Genomic DNA, 19,779 nt, shown 5'->3' on the forward strand with positions numbered 1-19,779 from the left:
GTAGGTCTCTACAAATGCCTTTCTGTTCACTGACATAACCATTTGCAGGATTAGAGCCCAAAATAGTAAGTCTCTGATTCTGTATTTTCAAGTTAACTCCCACCCTGAATCTGCTGGAGATAATCCGTTCTGTCTGATACAGAGCTAGAAATCTTTTTACACTGATAATACTTGGAAATAGCTTAGAGCACTGGACAATGTTTATATTTTTTTTCAGAAATACTGAACAATTTAGGAGCATAAGCACCTTTACCAGAGTGTGGCTGAACAGAACAGGATCTGAAACTCCACCGCTGGCCAGAATTAACTGGAGTGGGGGATGAAAATGGAAAGCTAATTAATGAATTTATGCAATTTCAGAAGCACTTTACGCATGCACGCATGCACACATGCACAGATGCTTAGTTTAGCACTGCTATTCCTTCTTGCCTTCTCTACAATCCTGCTGATGTTAAAGAATAAATCTTGCTCCCCTCTCTGACTTGCTCCCCACCCCAATATCTATTACCTGAAAATCTCTTTCTGCACCTCAATATTGTTCACATTATCCCCTTAGCTGAAAACGCTACCCACTCTCTAGATGAAAAGCAAAAGGGTAGGAATTCTTGTTTGAAAATTACCCAAATTTACAAATGCTAATAGCTTTCATGACACATATAGTATGAATGATGCCACCCAAAGGGGAGGAAAAATGCTGCGGTCCTTCCCCAGGCAAGATTTGCAGTGGCATCACTGGGACTTCTGCTTCAGCGATAGCTTGTAGAACTATAAAAACACCTAAAAATCATTACAAAGAATATAAACTGAATTTATGACATAACAAATAATATTTAATATATAGCATTGAATGCATACACATCAGTACCAGTGCTGTAACAACAAAACAGAACTCATAAAATTAGCAGCAGTTTTTGCAAGTACAAAAATACACATTTTTTCAGAACATATATAATAGCAAAATTTATCAGGATATATTATACAAACTCAAAGCATTTAGATAATGCATTACTTTTAATATATTATATGATGTTTTAGATGCTGCATAATAAAATTACATGTGTTCTGCTTGCAATAATATATAATGCCATTTACAGCAATGTTAAACTATTCACAACTTAAACATGAACAGAACAGCCAACGAAGCACAATAAAAGAAACACACGGAGTTGGGAGGTGTTAGTTACAAGCTTCAGCATTTATCTTTACATATTTTTGAGCTTATTTTTTTTTCTTTCTTTTGCAGTGTGAAAGAAATAACTACACCTATTGAACATACCTCAGAAACGTACAGAAAACAATACACTTATTCCTTGGAGGACAGTGAAGGTAATACCTATCAGTTTCAGAACAGTAGTATAATACCACAGTTATGGATTCTACGCTGACTTTGCACGCTACATCAAAACCACAAAGGACCAGGACCCACATCCGCAAGGCTCAACACACAAGTGGTCAAGGGGGAGAGTCCCAGCAGGAACCCTGCTGCCTCGAGAGGCTCACAGAACAGGTCCCTTCTCTTAGCTCCTGGGACCTTATCAGATTTTTCAGGAGGTTTCTGTTTGCTTGCTTTTAGCAATTTTTGTTATTCTTACAATATTCTTGCAAAGCTTTATGTGGGAACATTAACAGTTTCCTAGAAAAAGAAAACCCACGAATTCAGGGACTGCTCAATTAAATTTGAGCAGCCTGGATATTAAACTTAAAATGAACACACACTAACACCAAAGGCATTTTCTGTATGGTGTTTATTTTAAGCGTTAAGATTCCTCCGCAAAAAAGCTTTGGTCAGTCTCTTCAAACTTTGGATTGCTGTAATGCTCTCCTAGACCTCCTCTTTGATCTTGGATCATGAAGTCTCTCTTTTCCTGTGACTTTCAGAGGTAATGGCTGAATGTCAGGCTTAATCAAGTAGCCGTCGACTCCTTCAGTAGGTTTCAGGGCTGCTGGCCTGCTGTTGGGCTCCACCAAGCCCCCCTCAGCCAGCGCCTCGGTAGGTTGTGGAGATGGTGGCACCCTGGTGGGTGTGACCAAATAGTCATCGGCCGCATCAGCAGCAGTCTCTTCGTGTTTCTTTACTGACTGAAAAGTGCTGATGTCAAAAGGGGAGGAGGTTTCAGTTGGGGTAAACACAGATTGGTCTGAAAACTGAGAGAAAGCACTGTCCAGGGAGCTCATTGACGACACAGACGGAGAAGTCCCAGGAGAAGACAGGCTAGAAGAGCTAAATCCTGAGCAAATATTTAATCCCTCTGGCGTTGGAGGCAGGAGGCAGTGGGACAAGTCTTTCTTTTCAACATTTTGGTTTGTGTTGTCACTTTTACCAACATTAATCCCTATAATCAAGCTCTGATTGATAAGCTTTTGCCCTTCCATCTGCAATGACCGAAGCTGACGAAGATAGTCTTCGTCTTCGTGAGACAGGACAACGTCACAGCTGGCCTTGCGCGCTGCCTTCTCGTGACTGCCACCACTGTGGGTGAAGCTGGGGGCAAGGAGGCCGATCGCGGGCTCTGAGGAGCGCCTGTGTCTCCTCAAGGCTTTGAGGACACCTGAGGTAGCTGCTGAAGAGAAGCCCAATGCACCGGAGCAGAGAGACTCCTTCTCCGAGTTCTCTTGCGAGGAAAACTTACGGTGTACATCAACAGAAATCGTCAACTGTTTCGATTTGGTTTTACTTTGGATTTCATCCACCTCTGTCTGCTCCGAATCGCCGTCGCTCAGGGTGAAGACAGACTCCCTGCTCCTGTTGTCCTGATCCCGGTTCTTAATCCAGTCGCTGGAAGAGGAGTCGGCCTCATCGTTCGCCTCATTTTCCAGGCTGTCGTAGGACGAGTCGTTCAGGTGGAGGGAAGCCACATCTGCAGGGATAAACCAAGAGTTAGCATGGCAGCGACCCTGCTGACAGGCAGCTGCATTTTTCTTTTTTTTTTTTGCTAGTATCTTTTACTTTTAGGAGCATTTGTCAGTTAAAGTCTCTTCAAACAGCAATGTCAGTAATTTCAGAAATAAATACTGTCTAAATTTGGAAAGGAAAAACTGAATGAGTGCTAAGTAGCAGTTCAGTCAAGAAACACAGGATAATGGGACAAATAAGGGTGAAGTTTCTTTGTGTGTGGTTTTTTTTTTGAGTACTTCAGCAGTAAATAATCCAGCTGTGAACATTAATTTATATACAGAATATTAAATCAGCAATTTATTGAATGTTTCTTTTTGTTAGTGAAAACATCATTTAACCTTTCTTTCCCTCTTCTAGAAAGATGAAGAAAACAGGGCATACTTCATGCTTCTACGGTCTTCCAGAAATTACATTTTTAAGAGCAGCAGTAGGAAAAAAGTTCCAGTCTCTGTTTAAACAGTCACCTCATCTCAACTGAGCTGTGCACACCTGCACCCTGCTCCATATATGCGGTAATTGGCATTACATCAAATCTCTTTTGCTCAGGGCGATGCTAAGCGGGGTTATCTCACACTGCAGCAGAGCTCACACATGGGCAGTTACCGTGCCTCAGTGCCTGCCTGAAAATTTGCTCAGCTACCGTAACCCACCGTGGGTCTGCGCTCTCGGTCCCAGCACAGCAAGTCAGCAGATCAGAGAATCACAGAAGGACTGAGGCTGGGGGGCACTGTCACAGGTCAGCTGGCCGTTTGCTGCCAGCCCTGCCCAAGCAGGGACACCCAGAGCAGGCTGCCCAGGACCACGTCCAGGCGGCTTTTGGAGCTCCCCAAGGAGGAGACCCCACAGCCTCTCTGGGGGTCACTGAGCAGAGCCTGGCTCCGGCCTCTCTGCACCCTCCCGTCAAGGATTTAGGGACACGGATGAGATCCCCCTGAGCCTCCTCTTCTCCAGGCTGAGCAGCCCCAGCTCTCCCAGCCTCTCCTCACAGCTCCAGTGCCTTCATCGTCCTGGTGGCCCTGCCTTGGGCTCTCTCCAGGTTCCTCTGGTACTGGGGAGCCCAGAACTGGACCCAGCACTCCAGGTGTGGCCCCACCAGTGCTGAGGAGAAGGGAAGGATCACCTCCCTTGACCTGCTGGTGATATTTTGCCCAGTGCAGTGAAGAATACCATTTGCCTTCTTAGCAGCAAGGGCACATTGCTGGCTCATGTTCAGCTTGGTGTCCACCAGGACTCCCAGGTCCTCTTCTGCAGAGCTGCTTTCCAGCTGGGTGGCCCCCAGCATGTACATGTATTGGTGCCTGGGGTTGTTCCTCCCCAGCTGCAGGACTCCACACTTCTCCTTGCTGAACTTCATGAGGTTCTTGTAAGCCCTCCACTCCAGCCTGTCAAGGTCCCTCTGGATGACAGCAGGGCCTTCTGGTGAGTCAGCCACTCCCCTCAGTTTCATGTCATCCACGAATTTACTACGGGTGCACTCCACCCCACTGTCCAGATCATTAATGAAGATGTTAAACCAGGCTGGACCCCGTATTGCCCCCTGGGGTACTCCATTGATTATTGGAATGCAACCTGGCTGTTCAGCCCAATTCCACATTCTTCTACTCTTAGGGAATAGAAATGCATTCAGAGTAGAAGTAGAAATGCAGCTTTAGACATGTATTAAGGAGGACCTGAACTTCCAGTCAAAATCCATGTTACCACATTGCTAGAGAAAGGGGTATTAATGATATTCTGGAACATGCTGCATATCAGTCAACTACTCTGTTGGACAGTTTCAGTCCCCAGTTTTGTGACTTTTCTGTGCTAAAAGCAAAATCTGCCTGTCCCATTAAAAATCTGGAGAATCTCTCTCTTTTGATAATAAATAATGCTTTCAGCACTCATATAATGATGTGACAGGTGTATTATAACCATTGTTGATCAATGGCTTTCAAATATTCCGAGAAGACACATGCGGGGACACAAATTCTGTATTTGAGATGAAACCTTCTCCAGATTTCTTTCTTTCTTCCTTCCCTTCTTTCTTCCTCCCCTCCTTTCTTCCTTCTTTACATCCTTTCCTCCTTTCTCCCTAACACCCCCCATTTTTCAAACATTGTAGCTCAGATGACTGGAATAGGAACGGGGGATTATTTGGGACAGCACGTGGAGGTATGCTCTAGCTCTGTGGTAAGCTGAGTCACTATCACCAATACTTTGGGCAAGGTGAAGGAGACAGCAGCGGTATCTGGGAACACCATGTGAATCAATCTTTTGCCTGGCTGTGTTTAGCTGATGGGATCAAAACATTATCTGCATTACCTGAGCCATTTTCTCTCTTGCATGTCATCAGTATTTCTCCAAAGAGGGAGTTAATCTCCTCTCCAAAAATCCTGCAGCAATTCTCAGTGAGGAACTGCACCAGACTAGAAATCTGCAACAAAGCAATGGCAGAGAGACGTCCTGTCACTTCTTGCATTACTACATTCAGGGCAAACACACCATGCAGAGGAAGAAAATGAGCAACAGCCATCCATGAAGTGCCCTGATTAACACAGTCTCAATGCAGAGGCTTACCCCAGACGACCTGTACCAGACCTCCCCATGGTGGGCCAGCCAGGGGCTCTTGCCATGAGCCATCCCGATGAGCTATCTCCCAGCACTCTGAGCCGGGGCATGAAGGGATGTGGCTCCACAGAAGGACAGAAGGAGCCAGGGAGAGCAAGGTAGCCTCTCCTGGGGTATCATCCCATCTCTCCTGTTATGCCCTGTCTCTAGAGTTGTTTTTACCACGTGTTTCCCACATCACATCAAGTTCCATCTTTTTCAGTAAAGGCAGATGACATTAATTCCCCACTATCTCCTTCCCTGCTACCTTTTGCAATCCTCTCCCCTACCCATATCCCTTTGTACCCTGGAATAGGGTCCAAATACTCCTGTCCTTCTTGCATATGGATCTTCCATTTTTCCTCTGTCCTGTTCAAGGCTATAACAACAGGAGATCTTTTGGGTGACAGAAGTCCTCTGCTAAAGCACTGGGTATCTCTTTTGATCTCTCTCCCCTTCTCCCAGGCAGATTATGAGAATGAATCGATGAATGTTTGTGGAACCGTGGTAAGAGGACAAGGATCTGAAGGGGTACTAACTATTTTCACATTTGTAAGCAACAGATTGTTTGAAGAGGAAGATGGTTATTTTTGCTTAGTGCACTGCAGTCTCCTACCTTTTTTGTGAATTCACTTTCCATATCAGGAGTGGAGGAAACAGGAGGCCAGAGCAGGCTAGGTGCAATGCAGATAGCTAGATTAAATGCATTCATCTGGTTCTCTTCAGATCGCATTTCTATACCATGTAGTACACCAAAGATGTAACGTAGGAGAACAACGTTAGCTCTGGGGAGCTGCTCTATTAACCTGAAAGCATATACAAACATAATTCTTCAAATTAGTGACTGGAAAATACCAAAGCCTTGAAGATAACATTTTCCATAGATACACACAAGTCAAGACAATGAAAATACAGGAACAAGGTAACACGGTCCACTAATTGAAGCAGGTAGTGTGCTGATGGGGCGTTCTTGCTCAGCTGCTTGCCCTCATTATAACACATCTCTAAACAGTTTCCTGGGCTGCCACAAAATACCCTAACAGATAATTAAAATTACAGTCTGTCAGACTAATGAACCACATGCAATGCATGACATGAAACTGTGTTTCACTTAAGTTGCCTGATAGTTCTCTATTCAATTAACCAAGCAGTTCCATTGCCACTACCTACCATCGAGTTGCCATAGCCATGTATACACATACAGAAGTATGTATGAGGTCAGCTAGTGTACAAAGCTCTGCTTCCCATGACAGAAACTTTGCCCACTTTCTGTTTTATATCACCTTCAAGTGTGTAGGATTCCCTTGCCACTATGCTCCAGTGTTTTATTTACAATCCCATCTTGGCTTCAAAATGGTCACTAAAATTTGAGATGAATGAGGGGGAAATACGAGGAACTGATTTCAGCTGCTCTGTCACCCAGCATGCCCAGGTTCCCTGTGGATGACTCTGGCTTTGGTACCTGGCAGAAATCCAGATCTTGGACAGCATATTTATAAGTATTATAAATATTTTATTAATAAAAAACAGTATTTCATTTATTTACTGGCATCCACAAAAGGCAGAAAAGCGTGACAAGAGAGTCATAAATTTGCCCCATACAGGCTCTCCCTTAAATATAAATGTGTGTTTGAATGCTCTGTTATATGCAAAGATATTTTTAGCATCTATTTAAAGTTGTGGGTTTTTAATTGCAGGTTGTAAATTGAGTGTTTGGGATTCTGCATTCTGGGATATAATTTTACAGGAAGAGAATACGGAGAATATAAGTAACTCTACCTTTGGATGCTTTTTATCTTCTCTTCGTTATTTCCTTGATCCATCACAGAGACCCACTTATCACAGAGCTGGGATGACAAAATGCTGCCTGGGATGTTGCGAAGAAAATCCTTATCCAGAGAAAAGAAGAAGAAAACGTGAACAGCTGTTCTGGAGTGTGGGAGGAAACAGGAATAATCTATGCAGATACAAGAAGATGTATCAGTAGGACAGCACTAGCTGACAAGCGTCTTGATCCACACAGCATCCAAAACCATCAGAAAATCATCTGAGATAAAGAAGTTCTTTGAATTATGCTGAAAGTGGATATTTTCCTGACTTGTCCTCACCCTTTCCTATCAAAATAGAGGTATTGGGATGCTTCATCTGCTATTGAACTAAAAAACAACACCTGCATTGGGGCCAGTTATTTCGATACAGTTTGTCTGCCTTTACTTATCACTTGAGTCCATCTGTAGCCCCTGTTTATTCTCCTCAGATGACAACCTTCAACCCCACCAGACCATAAGAACCCCAAGGCATCCCTGCCTGCCCCTCACTGAGCAGAGTCCTTTTTGATAATGGAGTATTTGTACCAGTCCGGGATAGTCTTCCTGTTCCTGTCTCCAAATACCTCAACTACTGGCAGGCAAACTGTTGCAGCTTGGGAAGAAGCCCAAATCCCAGCTTCCCCAACACATTAGGGTAAGAGAAGCCATGGTGTGCATGCATAACACATTTGCTCTCATGTGGTGACTGCCCTCATGCTCTTACAGGTGTGCCCTAAACCCACCAGCAGACACGCAGCAGTGTAAGTCTCACCCACGAAAACCTCTCATGTGGCAGCAAGAATGGTTTTCTGTGGTAAAACTATTCCCCCAAAGCAATGCTTGCTGGAGAATGGATATTACAAATTCTTTTAAGCTAAAAGCTATACATAAACAGATGTACTGTAATAAAATATGAAGAGAAATACACTCCTTGTGGCTGGTGTTCTGCTGGAGGTGTGCGATGCTTTTTTGCACAAGCAACATTGATTTTAACACACAAGTTTGTAAGAAAAGATAATCCATGGGAAAATTAACCCCAGTATTTCAGGCAACACTGTATGTTCACAAGGGCCTGTGGTGTAATGTGTTATTGATGAATAAAGAAACAGGGCTGCAAACTGGCCTTTCTAGGATTTCATTGACTTTAAGGAGAGATTAAGAGAGTTACAGGACTAGGATGTAACTGAGACCTCAGGAAAGCTGGCAGCAAAACAAGCTGACCGTTCCTCCTCCCCATCCTAATCCAGTGGCAGCTTCCCTCAGTGGCCCTCATGTTCATGTGCCAGCCCATTCTTAATTCAGCCTAACAACTCCCCTCTGGGCCTGGCCCTGGTGAAAAGCCCGACTTGTTTGTGCCCAGGATCTGTGCTGCTCTCACCCCAAAAGGGAGAAAGGAACGTTCTTCACGTACCTTAAACAAAGATGCTGTCACAAATATGGATTCACAGGCTAAGTCCACTTCGGCACCCGAATCGAGCTTCTCCTTGAGTTCTTTGCAGGTTTTTGCACTTCCAGAGCGTCTGAAAATACCCTCGGTGGAAGGACCTTCTTGGTAGAGGAGGGAAAGCATGTCCTAAACAAAATCAAAAGGCAGAGAGGCTTTCTCAGAGACATATTTTATTGTCCAGCACCACTGAAGTGTGGTTTTACCACTTTTGACACAGGCAAGAACCTCTGAGTCCTCAAAAAGCTCACAAGTTAAAGGCAAATCAAGGCTCACCCTCCAGGCTATGCCAAACTGCACAGCAAAGCTATGGTCCAGAGAAGGATTTTGGAAAATGTCCCTTCAAAAACACGGTGCCACCACTGAGGAGCACGAACCTTGTGAATGATCTCTTCCAGGATTTGTACAAGTTTTAGCCAAGTCACTGAAATAAATAAACACTGTGGTATGGGAAAAGGCTACGTGTGCCTAACGCAGTGCCCTTTGCAGGAAGACAAAAAATCCTCCCCACTTGTCAGTGTGCTTGGTATGAGCACTGACCAGAGAGGAAGACTCCTGTTCCAACTTATCAGCCTGAGGTCTGGAGAAAGGAGATGTTATCCAAGCTGGAAAGTGCTTCTTTTGTTAATATCCATCCACACTTCCACATCAGAGCTGGATTTTGCAAGCAGCTCAGGGGAAACAAGTAGATTTCAGCTTCTAAAATAACACGAGGGCCTGCTTTCTTCTGCTAAATAAGAGAGGAAAATGAGCAGAAGAGAAGATGACAGAGTTTTTCCCGGCTGTTTCATTCTCTGCAGCCTCGTCTGGGGTGCCTCTCAGACACGCTGATCACTTCTCTGCAGCCGTGTTCCGAGCAAGGTAGGATTTGTCAGGTTTGTCTCTTTTGAGGGAAAACGCATGCAGACAGCCTCTGAATGATGTGCAGGCACGCAGTGCTCTGAGGACCAACTTATCAAAAGGGATGGTGGGAGAAGTGTTTGCCTGAACAAACACTTTAAATTTTATTTTTTTTTTGAATAGAATGCCCACAAAATAAAACGGGGAAGGTCCTCGTACAGTAATTAACCCAAAACACATGAATGAAGCTACTGGTGTAAGACAATTTGGTGTAGCGATGCCTAAAAGAGAGCTCTTCAGCTGTGAAAGTGAGCGCAGGGCTTTGCAGCAGGGCTACTGAACACGCCTGCAGCATTCAGCCCTGATGTTTCTCTTCTCTTGCAGGTGTAGCCCACACAGTACCTTGGATGCAGTTTTCCATTCTCCAGAGACGCATGAGAAATCAAAAGCGAGTTGTATTTTGGGCATAAACACAGTGTCTTAAGATTCAAACCACGAAGTCTACCAAGCTCTGATGCTATACTTAGTAACTTAGATATGTTAGATGTAACTTAGATATAAATTTCTGAATATTTATGTTTTGGAAAAATTTCCAAAATGCAGCACTGGCTCCTCTCTTAGACGGAGGAAAAGAGAGACCAGATTCTTACTGAGCCCATCTCTGGCAGGCTTACTTAAATAACCTAAATGATAAAAATGTACAATTCCCCCTTGAAAGGAACTAAAACCCAATGCTATTACAAGACTCAAAAAGTCCTGGTATGATTCACTATTTGGGCTATGATGAAGCATCAAGCACAAGCTTTGGAGACAAACCATCTGTTACTACAAACTGATGTAACCCCACTGATTTCAGTGGGGTTCTGGCGAGCTGTGCCAGCTGGGAGGCAGCCTGCTAAGAGGAAGGGCCCAGTCCTGCAGGGATCATGGTGGGCGCTCTTCACTCCCCCTCCACAAACACTTCAATTACTGCATTAATAACAGGGCAGTCCTCAGGACACCCTCATGACCAAAACAACGCTACACATCTGCCTTAATTGTGCCTAGGATGGGCTCTGGGATGTTTCTGCTGTCCCTGGACTGGGTGGAGAGGGAGTTTTGGGCACCCACAGCACGAGCACTTGCTTGACACAGGGTGAAAAGATGCTGAGGAGTTCCTGAAGCCTCCAGCTATGCCAAGTGTTTTTGCAGTGGCGATGCCAGATCAAAAATGAGGACCCAGAGTGCTGGGATGCCTCCAAGAAAGGCTCTGAAGCTGCCTGCTTAAGGGCAGGAGGCATTTCTATACAAGCATGGGCTGCCTGCAGTGGGCAGCAGGCACAACCTGATTGGAGTTAGGGGTTTTACAGAGACTTTGGGAGTGGTTTAAGAAATGTGCATGAGCATGGTGTGTACTTACAGAGTGTGAGTGAGGATTAGGGAGCTGTAAGGAAGCTGTAAGGAAGCAACAGCCTGGAGGAGTTGGCCCATCACACACTTCTCAGGCTGCCTGGTACCGACCAGGGCTGATCACAGCGTATGTTAAAAACCCAAGTTCTTGCTGGGAAGCATAAATGAGGCTTCCTTCTGTTTGCTCTGCTCAAGTAGTTTCAGTGTCCCATTTAACAGCATCCCCATGTTCTCAAAGAAATTCCACCACTATAAGACCAGCCCCGAGCCTGGGACTCACCAAGAGAGGTTTGGGCAGGTTGTCATCCTCACAGATGGCTGTTAGCAAGAGGCCAAAGAGCTTCCCAGGAGCAGCAGATGTTGAGGAGAGGGGCACGTTGTCCAAGTGAGTGCCTGGGCCACGCCAAAAAGCCCAGTTTATGATAGATCTTTTCCTTTTAAACGACTTTTGGCTCAAGTCTGGGAAAAGAGAGAGGCGTTTATTAGAAGAAATGCATTTCAATCCTAATTCCAGTGTTTGTTTTGCCGTGGCTACTATGGTTTCAAAGGAAAAAATGACACGAACCAAACCAACTCCTTGGCACCCGGCTCAGCCTAATCCCCCACGTGCATACCTGTGCGTGTGTGCATGTGGAGACTGTGCTGCCCTACCCACACTCTGAAGAGGCTCACCAAGACCTGCACTGCACGGCTCCAGCATGGCTCCAGCACCTCCCCTCAGTGTAGGATGGTGAACCTCAGCCCGGCGGCTTCCCATGGAGGTGCGGGCCGCAGGCCTTGTCTGGTAAAAATGGGTAAATAAACACCACAGCCCTCACCTTGGCTGACCATCCGGAGGCGTCCTACGTCTGCTGGCAATGCGGGAGATGCTCTCCACAAGTAACACCAGAGAATGACAGAATCACAGAATGTCTAGGTTGGAAGAGACCTGAAGATCATCGAGTCCAACCTCTGACCTAACACTAACCAGTCCTCCACTAACCCATATCCCTAAGCTCTACATCCAAATGTCTTTTAAAGACCTCCAGGGATGGTGACTCCACCACTTCCCTGGGCAGCCCGTTCCAATGCCTCACAACCCTTTTGGTAACAAAGTTCTTCCTAATATCCAACCCAAACCTCCTCTTGGGGCATCTTTAGCCCGTTCCCCCTCACCGACTGGGTGAGATGTTGTCAGGCTATGAGAAGCTGCCACCTTTGCTCTCCTCTCTGCAGAAGCAGCGTGTCCTCACTGACCATGGCTCGGGGATGCTGCCTGCCCTTTGATCAACGCCTTCCAGATGGCATTTCAGCACGCTGCCAGCATGCCGATGGGCTCCATTTGTCTTCATTTATTTTAATGCATTTCAGGAGACAGCTAAAGAGCACCGCTAATTGAAGCCCTTGTTTGCAGTGCATGAAGAAGGAAATAGTGATGTTAAGACCCAGAGGTTTTTAACGTGACCTCTCTCAACATCCGTGAGTTAAATGCTTCTTAAAAGCACGGGCTACTGTTCAAGGGGAGCTGACACCATTTCCAATGGACGTGCTAAGTGGGAAAAACTTATTCCAACATGTTTTTCCTTTTCTAGACGTCTTCAAAGCCACTCAGCTTCGATTTAGTAGCTCACCCACCCTATGCACCTTGCTATCAGCTGGTTCTTTCACTGGGTCAAACATTCAGCTTTCTGCTGCTGTGGAGGGCAGAGGGTAGAAGCAAGGCTTGCAGAAGCATGGACTGCAGTATAAGACCACATTTTTTTTCTCCTGTACTTCATTTCATGCATTTTTTAGCCCCAATAGTGATTTTCTGTTATACATCATTCCATTCTGGAGGATCATGCTCCCTTCGGGAATGGGTGGAAGTCTTTTCACTAGCGGTTTACGGGATGAAAAGTTACAGTTTAATGCAAAATGTGAGCATATGAATGCTAAAGCCCGATGAAAAATTCTTTTCATAAAAAGTAACGAGGACATACATTTTAAGCAGTCCAAAGCTCCACGAAATATCAGCTTGGCAATGTCTGAGGCTTTCCTTGACACGTCATGTTTTGGGAGAACATAACGAAGAAAAACTTTCAAAACAACATTTTTTCTTTCGGATGAGCAGGACATGAGCATGTGACTGTGCCTCTTGCAGTTCTAGTCACCCAGTCACAAATACATTTTGATGGTTTTTTTTGTTTGTTTGTTTGTTTGTTTTTTTTTCTGGTAGACCTGTAGATCTAGCAGGAGTAAAAATTAAGGAGAGATCCTATTTTGGAGACAAAGGAATAGCAGAAATAACAAGGAAAAAAGTCTTAAAGACCTTAAGTCTCTCACTGTTTGCTCCACTCCTGAAAGCCAAAGCCCAAACGGACAAGGTGACCGAGGGGAAACTGCTTGAATGCAGCTCTCCTGGGGCAGGAGGAAAATCTTGAGTGGTGGTCTTCAACAAACCAGGATGCAAACCAACAACTAATGCACAGCAGCGAAATGCCACCTCACTCACAAAATCAACACTCACCAATAACAGAGCTCATGTGTTTCCTATCCCTGCTTCGAAGAGGTTTGAGAAGTGTCAGGGCAAAGAAGAGATGGGAAAGGGAGGACGTGCACTTTCTTTTCTTGAACCTGTGCGAAGTTACACTGGGTGCCCAGCCTCCTCTCAGCCCAGACAGATGCACAACTTCCACAGGGAAATGCCAGCGCTGCACCCCAGGCCTGGCTATGGGGGATAATTCCCAGCCCAGAATCAGAAGAAAAAAAAACACTACTTTGGTTGCAGATCTGCTCAGAGCTCACAACAACAGCCATCTGCCTAGGGATCAATTCTACTCGTATTTTATATGAGGGAATCTAGTCCATTCATTGTAGTGTCTCAGCCACTCAAGTGCCATTTCCTCTGCCTATAGACTGAAACTTCCCAAGAAAACCTCAGATCTCTTCAAAAACCCAGCAGCCTTTCTGACCAAATCCCTTTCAAACAGAAAATCCCTTTTCAAGCAGAAAGGGATTTTCTTTCAAAGACCTCCTTTCTGTATTGAGACCACCTTGCTTACATTTTGCTTTCTCTTCTAACAGACGATTAAATAACAATTTGGACGGCAGATGAGCCACTGAGAGCAGTCAGTTCCTTCAAGTCAAACCGCAGGCGTCAGCTGAGAGCCTTGCTGGAGGTGCTGCTCAATCTCGGTTTCCAGGTTTTATCACATTTTAAGGAAAAATCAACAGAATTATCTCAGGGCTCAGGTAAGTCCCACCACCAGAACAGCAATCACTGCTTGAGGAGGAGGTACGGCCTCTTGTCCCAGGCTGGATGTCCATGGAGGGATGGAGGGAGGGTTACACGGCAGGTGGGCAGCAAAGCGTGGGCTCCCAGACCCTTCTCCCTGCGAGCTGCCCTGCACGTGGTGCTGTGCCTGGTGGTCCCCAACAACACCACAGCTCCTGGCTCGCTGATCAGAAGACAAGCCCCAAACCAGATCACAGCCCTGGCTTGCAGGCGGGTACCCTTCTCCATTTTCCCAAACCAAAACAGGTGAGCAGGAGGCGTGAAGAGCACACGAGCAGCAAAACAATCTGCTTTGCAAGCAGCCAGCCCTATGCATCACTCGGAAAGGTTCTGCCAGCCAAGGATGAAAGCAGAAAAAGCCTCTCCTCCTCCTGTGTATCCCATCCCTGAGCACGACTCGCAGCCTGCCCCAGGCGTCTGCTGCCCCACGCCAGCCCGGCCTCCCCTCCCGCGGCTCGCAGGGCGCTGCTGACAACACATCTGTGCTGGGGCTTTACGGGGCTGATTTGCATTCCTATTTTCTCTTGCCAGTCAATGTCAGCTGCCAAGCGGGGCCTGTAAACCTAATTACACCCCTTCGCTAGATTGCCTCACTCTTGAAATATGCCGTGAAGTAATATACGATACAAATTACCAGGGAGGGGGGGGATGAAGGAGCATGGAAAGGAAATTAATTTATATAAAATGCAATCAATTTCCCGAATAATTTGTAATAGGCACTGATATAACCTTGCTATATTTAATTTCTAAAAACATTACAAATGGATTCTACTCGTACATTGTGGGAGATCTTGGCTATTGGGGCTTGCATAGGATAATGAAGTGTGCTTTTTATTAGTGTACAGTCATTAATGGTGAGCTAGGGCAGAGCTCCTAATTAAGCTTAGTGTGATAGTGTGTAAAGCAAAAATAAAAACACATCATGGGATGCATCCTCATCGTACAGAGTTTGTAGTCTAATGCCCCAGTCCTGTCAAGATCTACTCATCTGTTTTCATAGAATCACAGAATGATTTGGGTTGGAAGGGACCTTAAAGACTGTCTAACTCCACCCCCCTGCCATGGGCAGGGACACCTCCCACCAGCCCAGGTTGCCCAAAGCCCCATCCAGCCTGGCCTTGAACACTGCCAGGGGTGGGGCATCCACAGCTTCTCTGGGCAGCCTGTGCCAGGGCCTCACCACCCCCTGAGGGAAGAATTTCCTCCTTATACCTTACCTAAATCTCCCCTCTTTTAGTTTAAAACCATTCCCTCTTGTCTTGTCATTGTCTGCCCGAGCAAAAAGTTGCTCTCCATCTCTTTTTATACGATGGAGAGTTCATGTTTTACTCACGAGCAGTGAGTAGTCACTGTGTCATTGACAACAGAGTGCAAAACAGAGAGCAGGTGCTCATATTTTTGCAGGATCAAGGCCAAAGGAATGAGAAAATATTACTATCTTCATTTTACTAAGGGAGAACTGAAATAAAGAAGTTGTATTTGCTCACTTTGTCTAGGTTCTCAAATTCATGCCCAGGCTGTGCCATGTGAGGGGTCCTGCTGAGGGAGGTGGGTGCTTGTTTAGCACCTTGTTCAGATAAAGGATGTTGCCAAGTGTTGTATGGGAATTCTGTGCCAAAGTGAAGCCTTGACTGTGAACCATCAAACCAGCCTGCCTTGCTACAGAGCACAGCGAGGGCTGCAGGGAGAAGCCCAGCTAATAGACTTCAAAAAAAACTGCAGGGGTGAGATTTTGTCTTTCTTTTGTAGGTTTTAGAGCAACCCCTTGACAGGCGGCTTGTCAAAATGTAACTTACAAAAACAGCACACATACAGCAGCACGCTCAGATCACAGAGAGCTACACAGCAAAATCCCCGTGCAGCTGGAGCCAACATCTGCCCGCTCCTCTTCGCCTCCCACCCCTGTCCCAGCGCGTTGGCATCCTGCAGCAGAGCCAGGACGTGGGCAGGCTGTGGAGGAAGGATGCTGGCAGGCAGGGTGACGTACCGTGCAGCGGCGGGCTCTCGGCCAGGCGGCTGGGCTTCAGCACGAACTGGCACTGCAGCTCCTGGGGCAGCTGCTCCGTCAGGAAGGATCCCTGGAGCTGCCGGGGGCAGGCACAGTGCTTCGACCCGTGGGGCATCGCGTCGCGAATGTGGCTGATCTTAATGCCAAAGGGGTACTCGTGGCCTGTGCAGAGAGAAGTTGTCATTGTCTGGGGTTGGATTGGCTGGAGACTTGCAAAACTCACATCTATCTCAGAGGAAAAGCAGATTTTGCATGCTGGCCAGCAGCAATTTTTTGGTAACCTCAGAACTGATGCTTTTCTGCATATTTACACTGGCACAAATCACATACTGGCTGATACGAAGTTACTGCGTTCAGGGTAGCTAGACAGATGTGAAAGGAGACTCAGGCCTGTTACAGCTGTATCACATAAAGGCCCGTCAGAAAAATACAAGTGACTATTTCTGCAATCAGCGTTCATTCTTTCGACCACTTTACTCGCACTGCTCCAAGTTCAGGTACTCGCTTCTCACACGGTTCTGGCAAGAAATGCGATTTTGGGAGCAGTCGCCTGTCAAATTTTTGCTGAGCCCGCAAAACCAACAAAATCCAGAGTGGAAGTGATCTCCCCTGCCTCTCCGTGGTAAGTGCAAGCACCTTCGGTGCAGCCAAAAGAGGCACAATCACGGTTCCTGCCTGAGGCTGGGGCAGGAAGGAAGCGTTCATCACGGGGCTGAGGCAGACGAGCTGCAGGCTGCACTACCCAGCATCTCCAGGGACTACAAAGAGGTAATTCATTCCAGGGGGAGCTTTCAAAAATGCCAGCAGAAAGATAGTTTTTTGGACCTGTCCAAGGATGGGGCAGTTGAAACATATTAAATCTAAAGCTGGGAAGTTTTAGTTAGCTTGCACTTCGACTTGAATGCTGCTAGTGGAAGAAACAACGTTTGGCATTCGAGGTGGAGTGAAACTGAAGCAGAGCTGAATGCTGCTTCTGATGCACACCTATGCTAAAAGCCGGCCTCATGTGATAAACCTTTGTGTAAATATCAGGAGCAGCATCAGTTTGCTGTCAGATTCTTCTTTTCCAAAGGCTGTACACTGAATTTGCAGTGAAAGGGTCAGTCGGCTAAAAAAGGTCTTCCCCATTTCCGAACTCTCTGGTTCTGCATTCAAAACCCCAGCTGTGATTTTATCAGACTGAGCTACACAGAACAGTCTAAAAGTCAAAGTCTGGTACGTTTCAAAGACAAACCAGCTTGCAGTGTCTATAAGGTGTGCAGGTTAGACATTTTATAAATATTAATGTTGTCTGACTCCAGCAAAGCATTTGTAGTTGGGGCTGCTTTGAGAAGGAATGCTAAGATTTACCAGGGTTAGATTTGCAGGAGTTAAACAGAAAATCCACATATTTTTCCTGTTCTAATTGTCTGTGAACTCTTACCTAGCATGAGTAATGCGGGCTTCTATGGGGCAGGGTTCTTAATAATGGGAAGGGATTTATTCTCGGTGAACCACGGGCCAAAATTAAATCACCCCATCCCATCACTTCTCAGCTTTGAGTTGATTCCTGGCGAGGGAATGTTTTCAAAACCATTTGAGAAAGCGAATAAGCAACAGTTTGCTCCTAGTCAGAGGGGAGCTGTCAGCCAGGAAGGGAAACACAGGGCTGGAAAGTGCTTCTTGAGTTGTGGAAGCAGGGAATGTTTCTCAAAACTCTGCCGAGTTGTGCTGAGGAGGGGGGCAGAGTAAACAACGCTATGGAAATGGAGGAAGAAATACAGTAGAGCTGGAGCAGCTCCAGGGAAGGAGGAGGGGGAGTGGAGAGGCTGGATCTGTACAAAGACGGAGGCTCACGCAGCTGAAAACAGCAAAAACGGTGCAGGAATAAATGAACTTTTTCCAGTGAATATGGCACAACCAGACCCAACTGCTCTTCTAAACAAAAGATCAGCATCTGACTAGCTCACAAAATAGGCAAACTTGCATGACGGGGAAGTAAGAGGAAAAACGGGGGAAAAAAATAAAGAGGAAGCTTCACGTCAGTATTCTCTGCATTTCTTGCTTCCTTCAGCACTAAAAACTAATGAATGAACACTGAAAAATAAAATCATGCCAACAGCTTACCAATAAGAGGGTACGGAGCATCTTCTCTTCCTGAAATCACCCACAGCTTATAGTCTTTTTCAGAGCCCTGTGAAGGCAGAATTAAGAATAAGTTTCCCAGCCATTACCAATAGCTTTGTGTTAGGTTTATCACAACACGATACCCTGCACCCTGCCACCAGCACCAACGGGGAGCCCTGCTTACTTTCACGGTGCCCAAATTTGCCACCATCCAGGTTTCTGAATTCTGTCGCTTGCAATGCAGTGTGAGCAGCACTGGTCCATCTCTGAGCTGTGAGAGTGGCCAGAACCCATCCTTTCTAAAACACTGAGCAGCTTCCTACGGGGGTTTTCTCTTTTGGTAGGAAAAGGGGATGATTTGCCCCAGTTCTTGGCACTACTCCTGGATGCAGAGGGGTTGAGGTCGCAGCCTGCCAGGACTCGGGATTGCTTTTGAGGCCTCACCAACACGTAAGCCATGCTGTCGGTGAGTCAGTCCCCAGCCCACGTGCCTCCCTGCGACCAGGAGGATGCAGATGAGGCAACCTCCAGCCCGGAGGAGAGACAGCTCTGATCAGCCCGAGGGGTTACGGATAAGCAGGATGAGGCAGAGGACTGATGTGGAGCACATGATTTAGGTTGGAAAATGAGGAGACATTTCTGCTCAGAAAGAGCAGTCAGGCACTGGGATGGGTTGCCCAGGGAGGTGGTGGAGTCACCGTCCCTGGGGGTGTTCAAGGAGAGGTTGGACGTGGTGCTTGGGGACATGGGTTAGTGGGTGATGGTGGTAGGGGGATGGTTGGACCAGGTGATATTGGAGGGCTTTTCCAACCTTAGTGATTCTGTGATTCTATGTGGAGGACAGCTCACATGAGCTAAGATGACCCTTCAGCTCCACCCTGAGGATCAGGGCAATCGTGATGTGCCCTGGCACACAGGTGCCACCAGCCTCTCACCTGAGACGTCTGCTCCAATATTTCCCCAGCTTCTCTACATCCCCTGCGAGCAGGACGAGCTCAGCCTCACCAGTGAAGAGCATCCCACGCTGCACGTGGGAGAACGGGACGGGGCAGGAGCCCTTTCACCTGCAACCAAGCACCCACCACTGGGGCCAAGGCAAGAATGGCATCCAAGGGACTCCTGTAACTCAATGCTGTCCCAAAACTGCCTCGCTGGCCCTTTGATGCATTGTTTTGTGTTCAAGGGCTTGGGAGTGTTGTGTGGTGCTTTAAGGCTGCTGAACCCTCTTTTAAAATTCACCACGGAGAGGATAAATCTACATCAAAAGAGACAATTTCCAGAGGATCGGAGAATGTGAGCAACTTTGGGAAAAGCCCTGAAAAACTGCTGATTGGAAAGCAAATCCTAAATACTGCCTTGAGCACAGGTATACAAGAGCATGTTGCAGTTTAACTAAAGGAGGAGAATGGCGCATTACTTCAGATATGACAAATAGAGATAGAAAGAATG

The 19,779-nt window shown here is 46.4% G+C and overlaps 1 protein-coding gene across 1 annotated transcript in view; it reads right to left on the reverse strand.

The window, feature by feature from the left end:
* Positions 1-818: 818 nt before the first annotated feature.
* The window catches only part of ARHGAP20 (Rho GTPase activating protein 20), a 61,114-nt gene continuing 42,153 nt past the window's right edge, over positions 819-19,779 (reverse strand). Inside the window, exons 8-15 of the mRNA XM_082758228.1 lie at positions 18,331-18,397; positions 16,204-16,386; positions 11,244-11,422; positions 8,702-8,863; positions 7,262-7,371; positions 6,099-6,288; positions 5,198-5,309; positions 819-2,858 (exon numbers count right to left, since the gene is read on the reverse strand). Of these exons, the coding sequence (XP_082614354.1) occupies positions 1,795-2,858; positions 5,198-5,309; positions 6,099-6,288; positions 7,262-7,371; positions 8,702-8,863; positions 11,244-11,422; positions 16,204-16,386; positions 18,331-18,397 (2,067 nt within the window). The 3' untranslated portion in view covers positions 819-1,794. The remainder of the gene's footprint in view (positions 2,859-5,197; positions 5,310-6,098; positions 6,289-7,261; positions 7,372-8,701; positions 8,864-11,243; positions 11,423-16,203; positions 16,387-18,330; positions 18,398-19,779) is intronic.

The sequence above is a fragment of the Aythya marila genome, assembly GCF_965140915.1.
Source record: "Aythya marila genome assembly, chromosome: 1".
NCBI lineage: Eukaryota > Metazoa > Chordata > Aves > Anseriformes > Anatidae > Aythya > Aythya marila.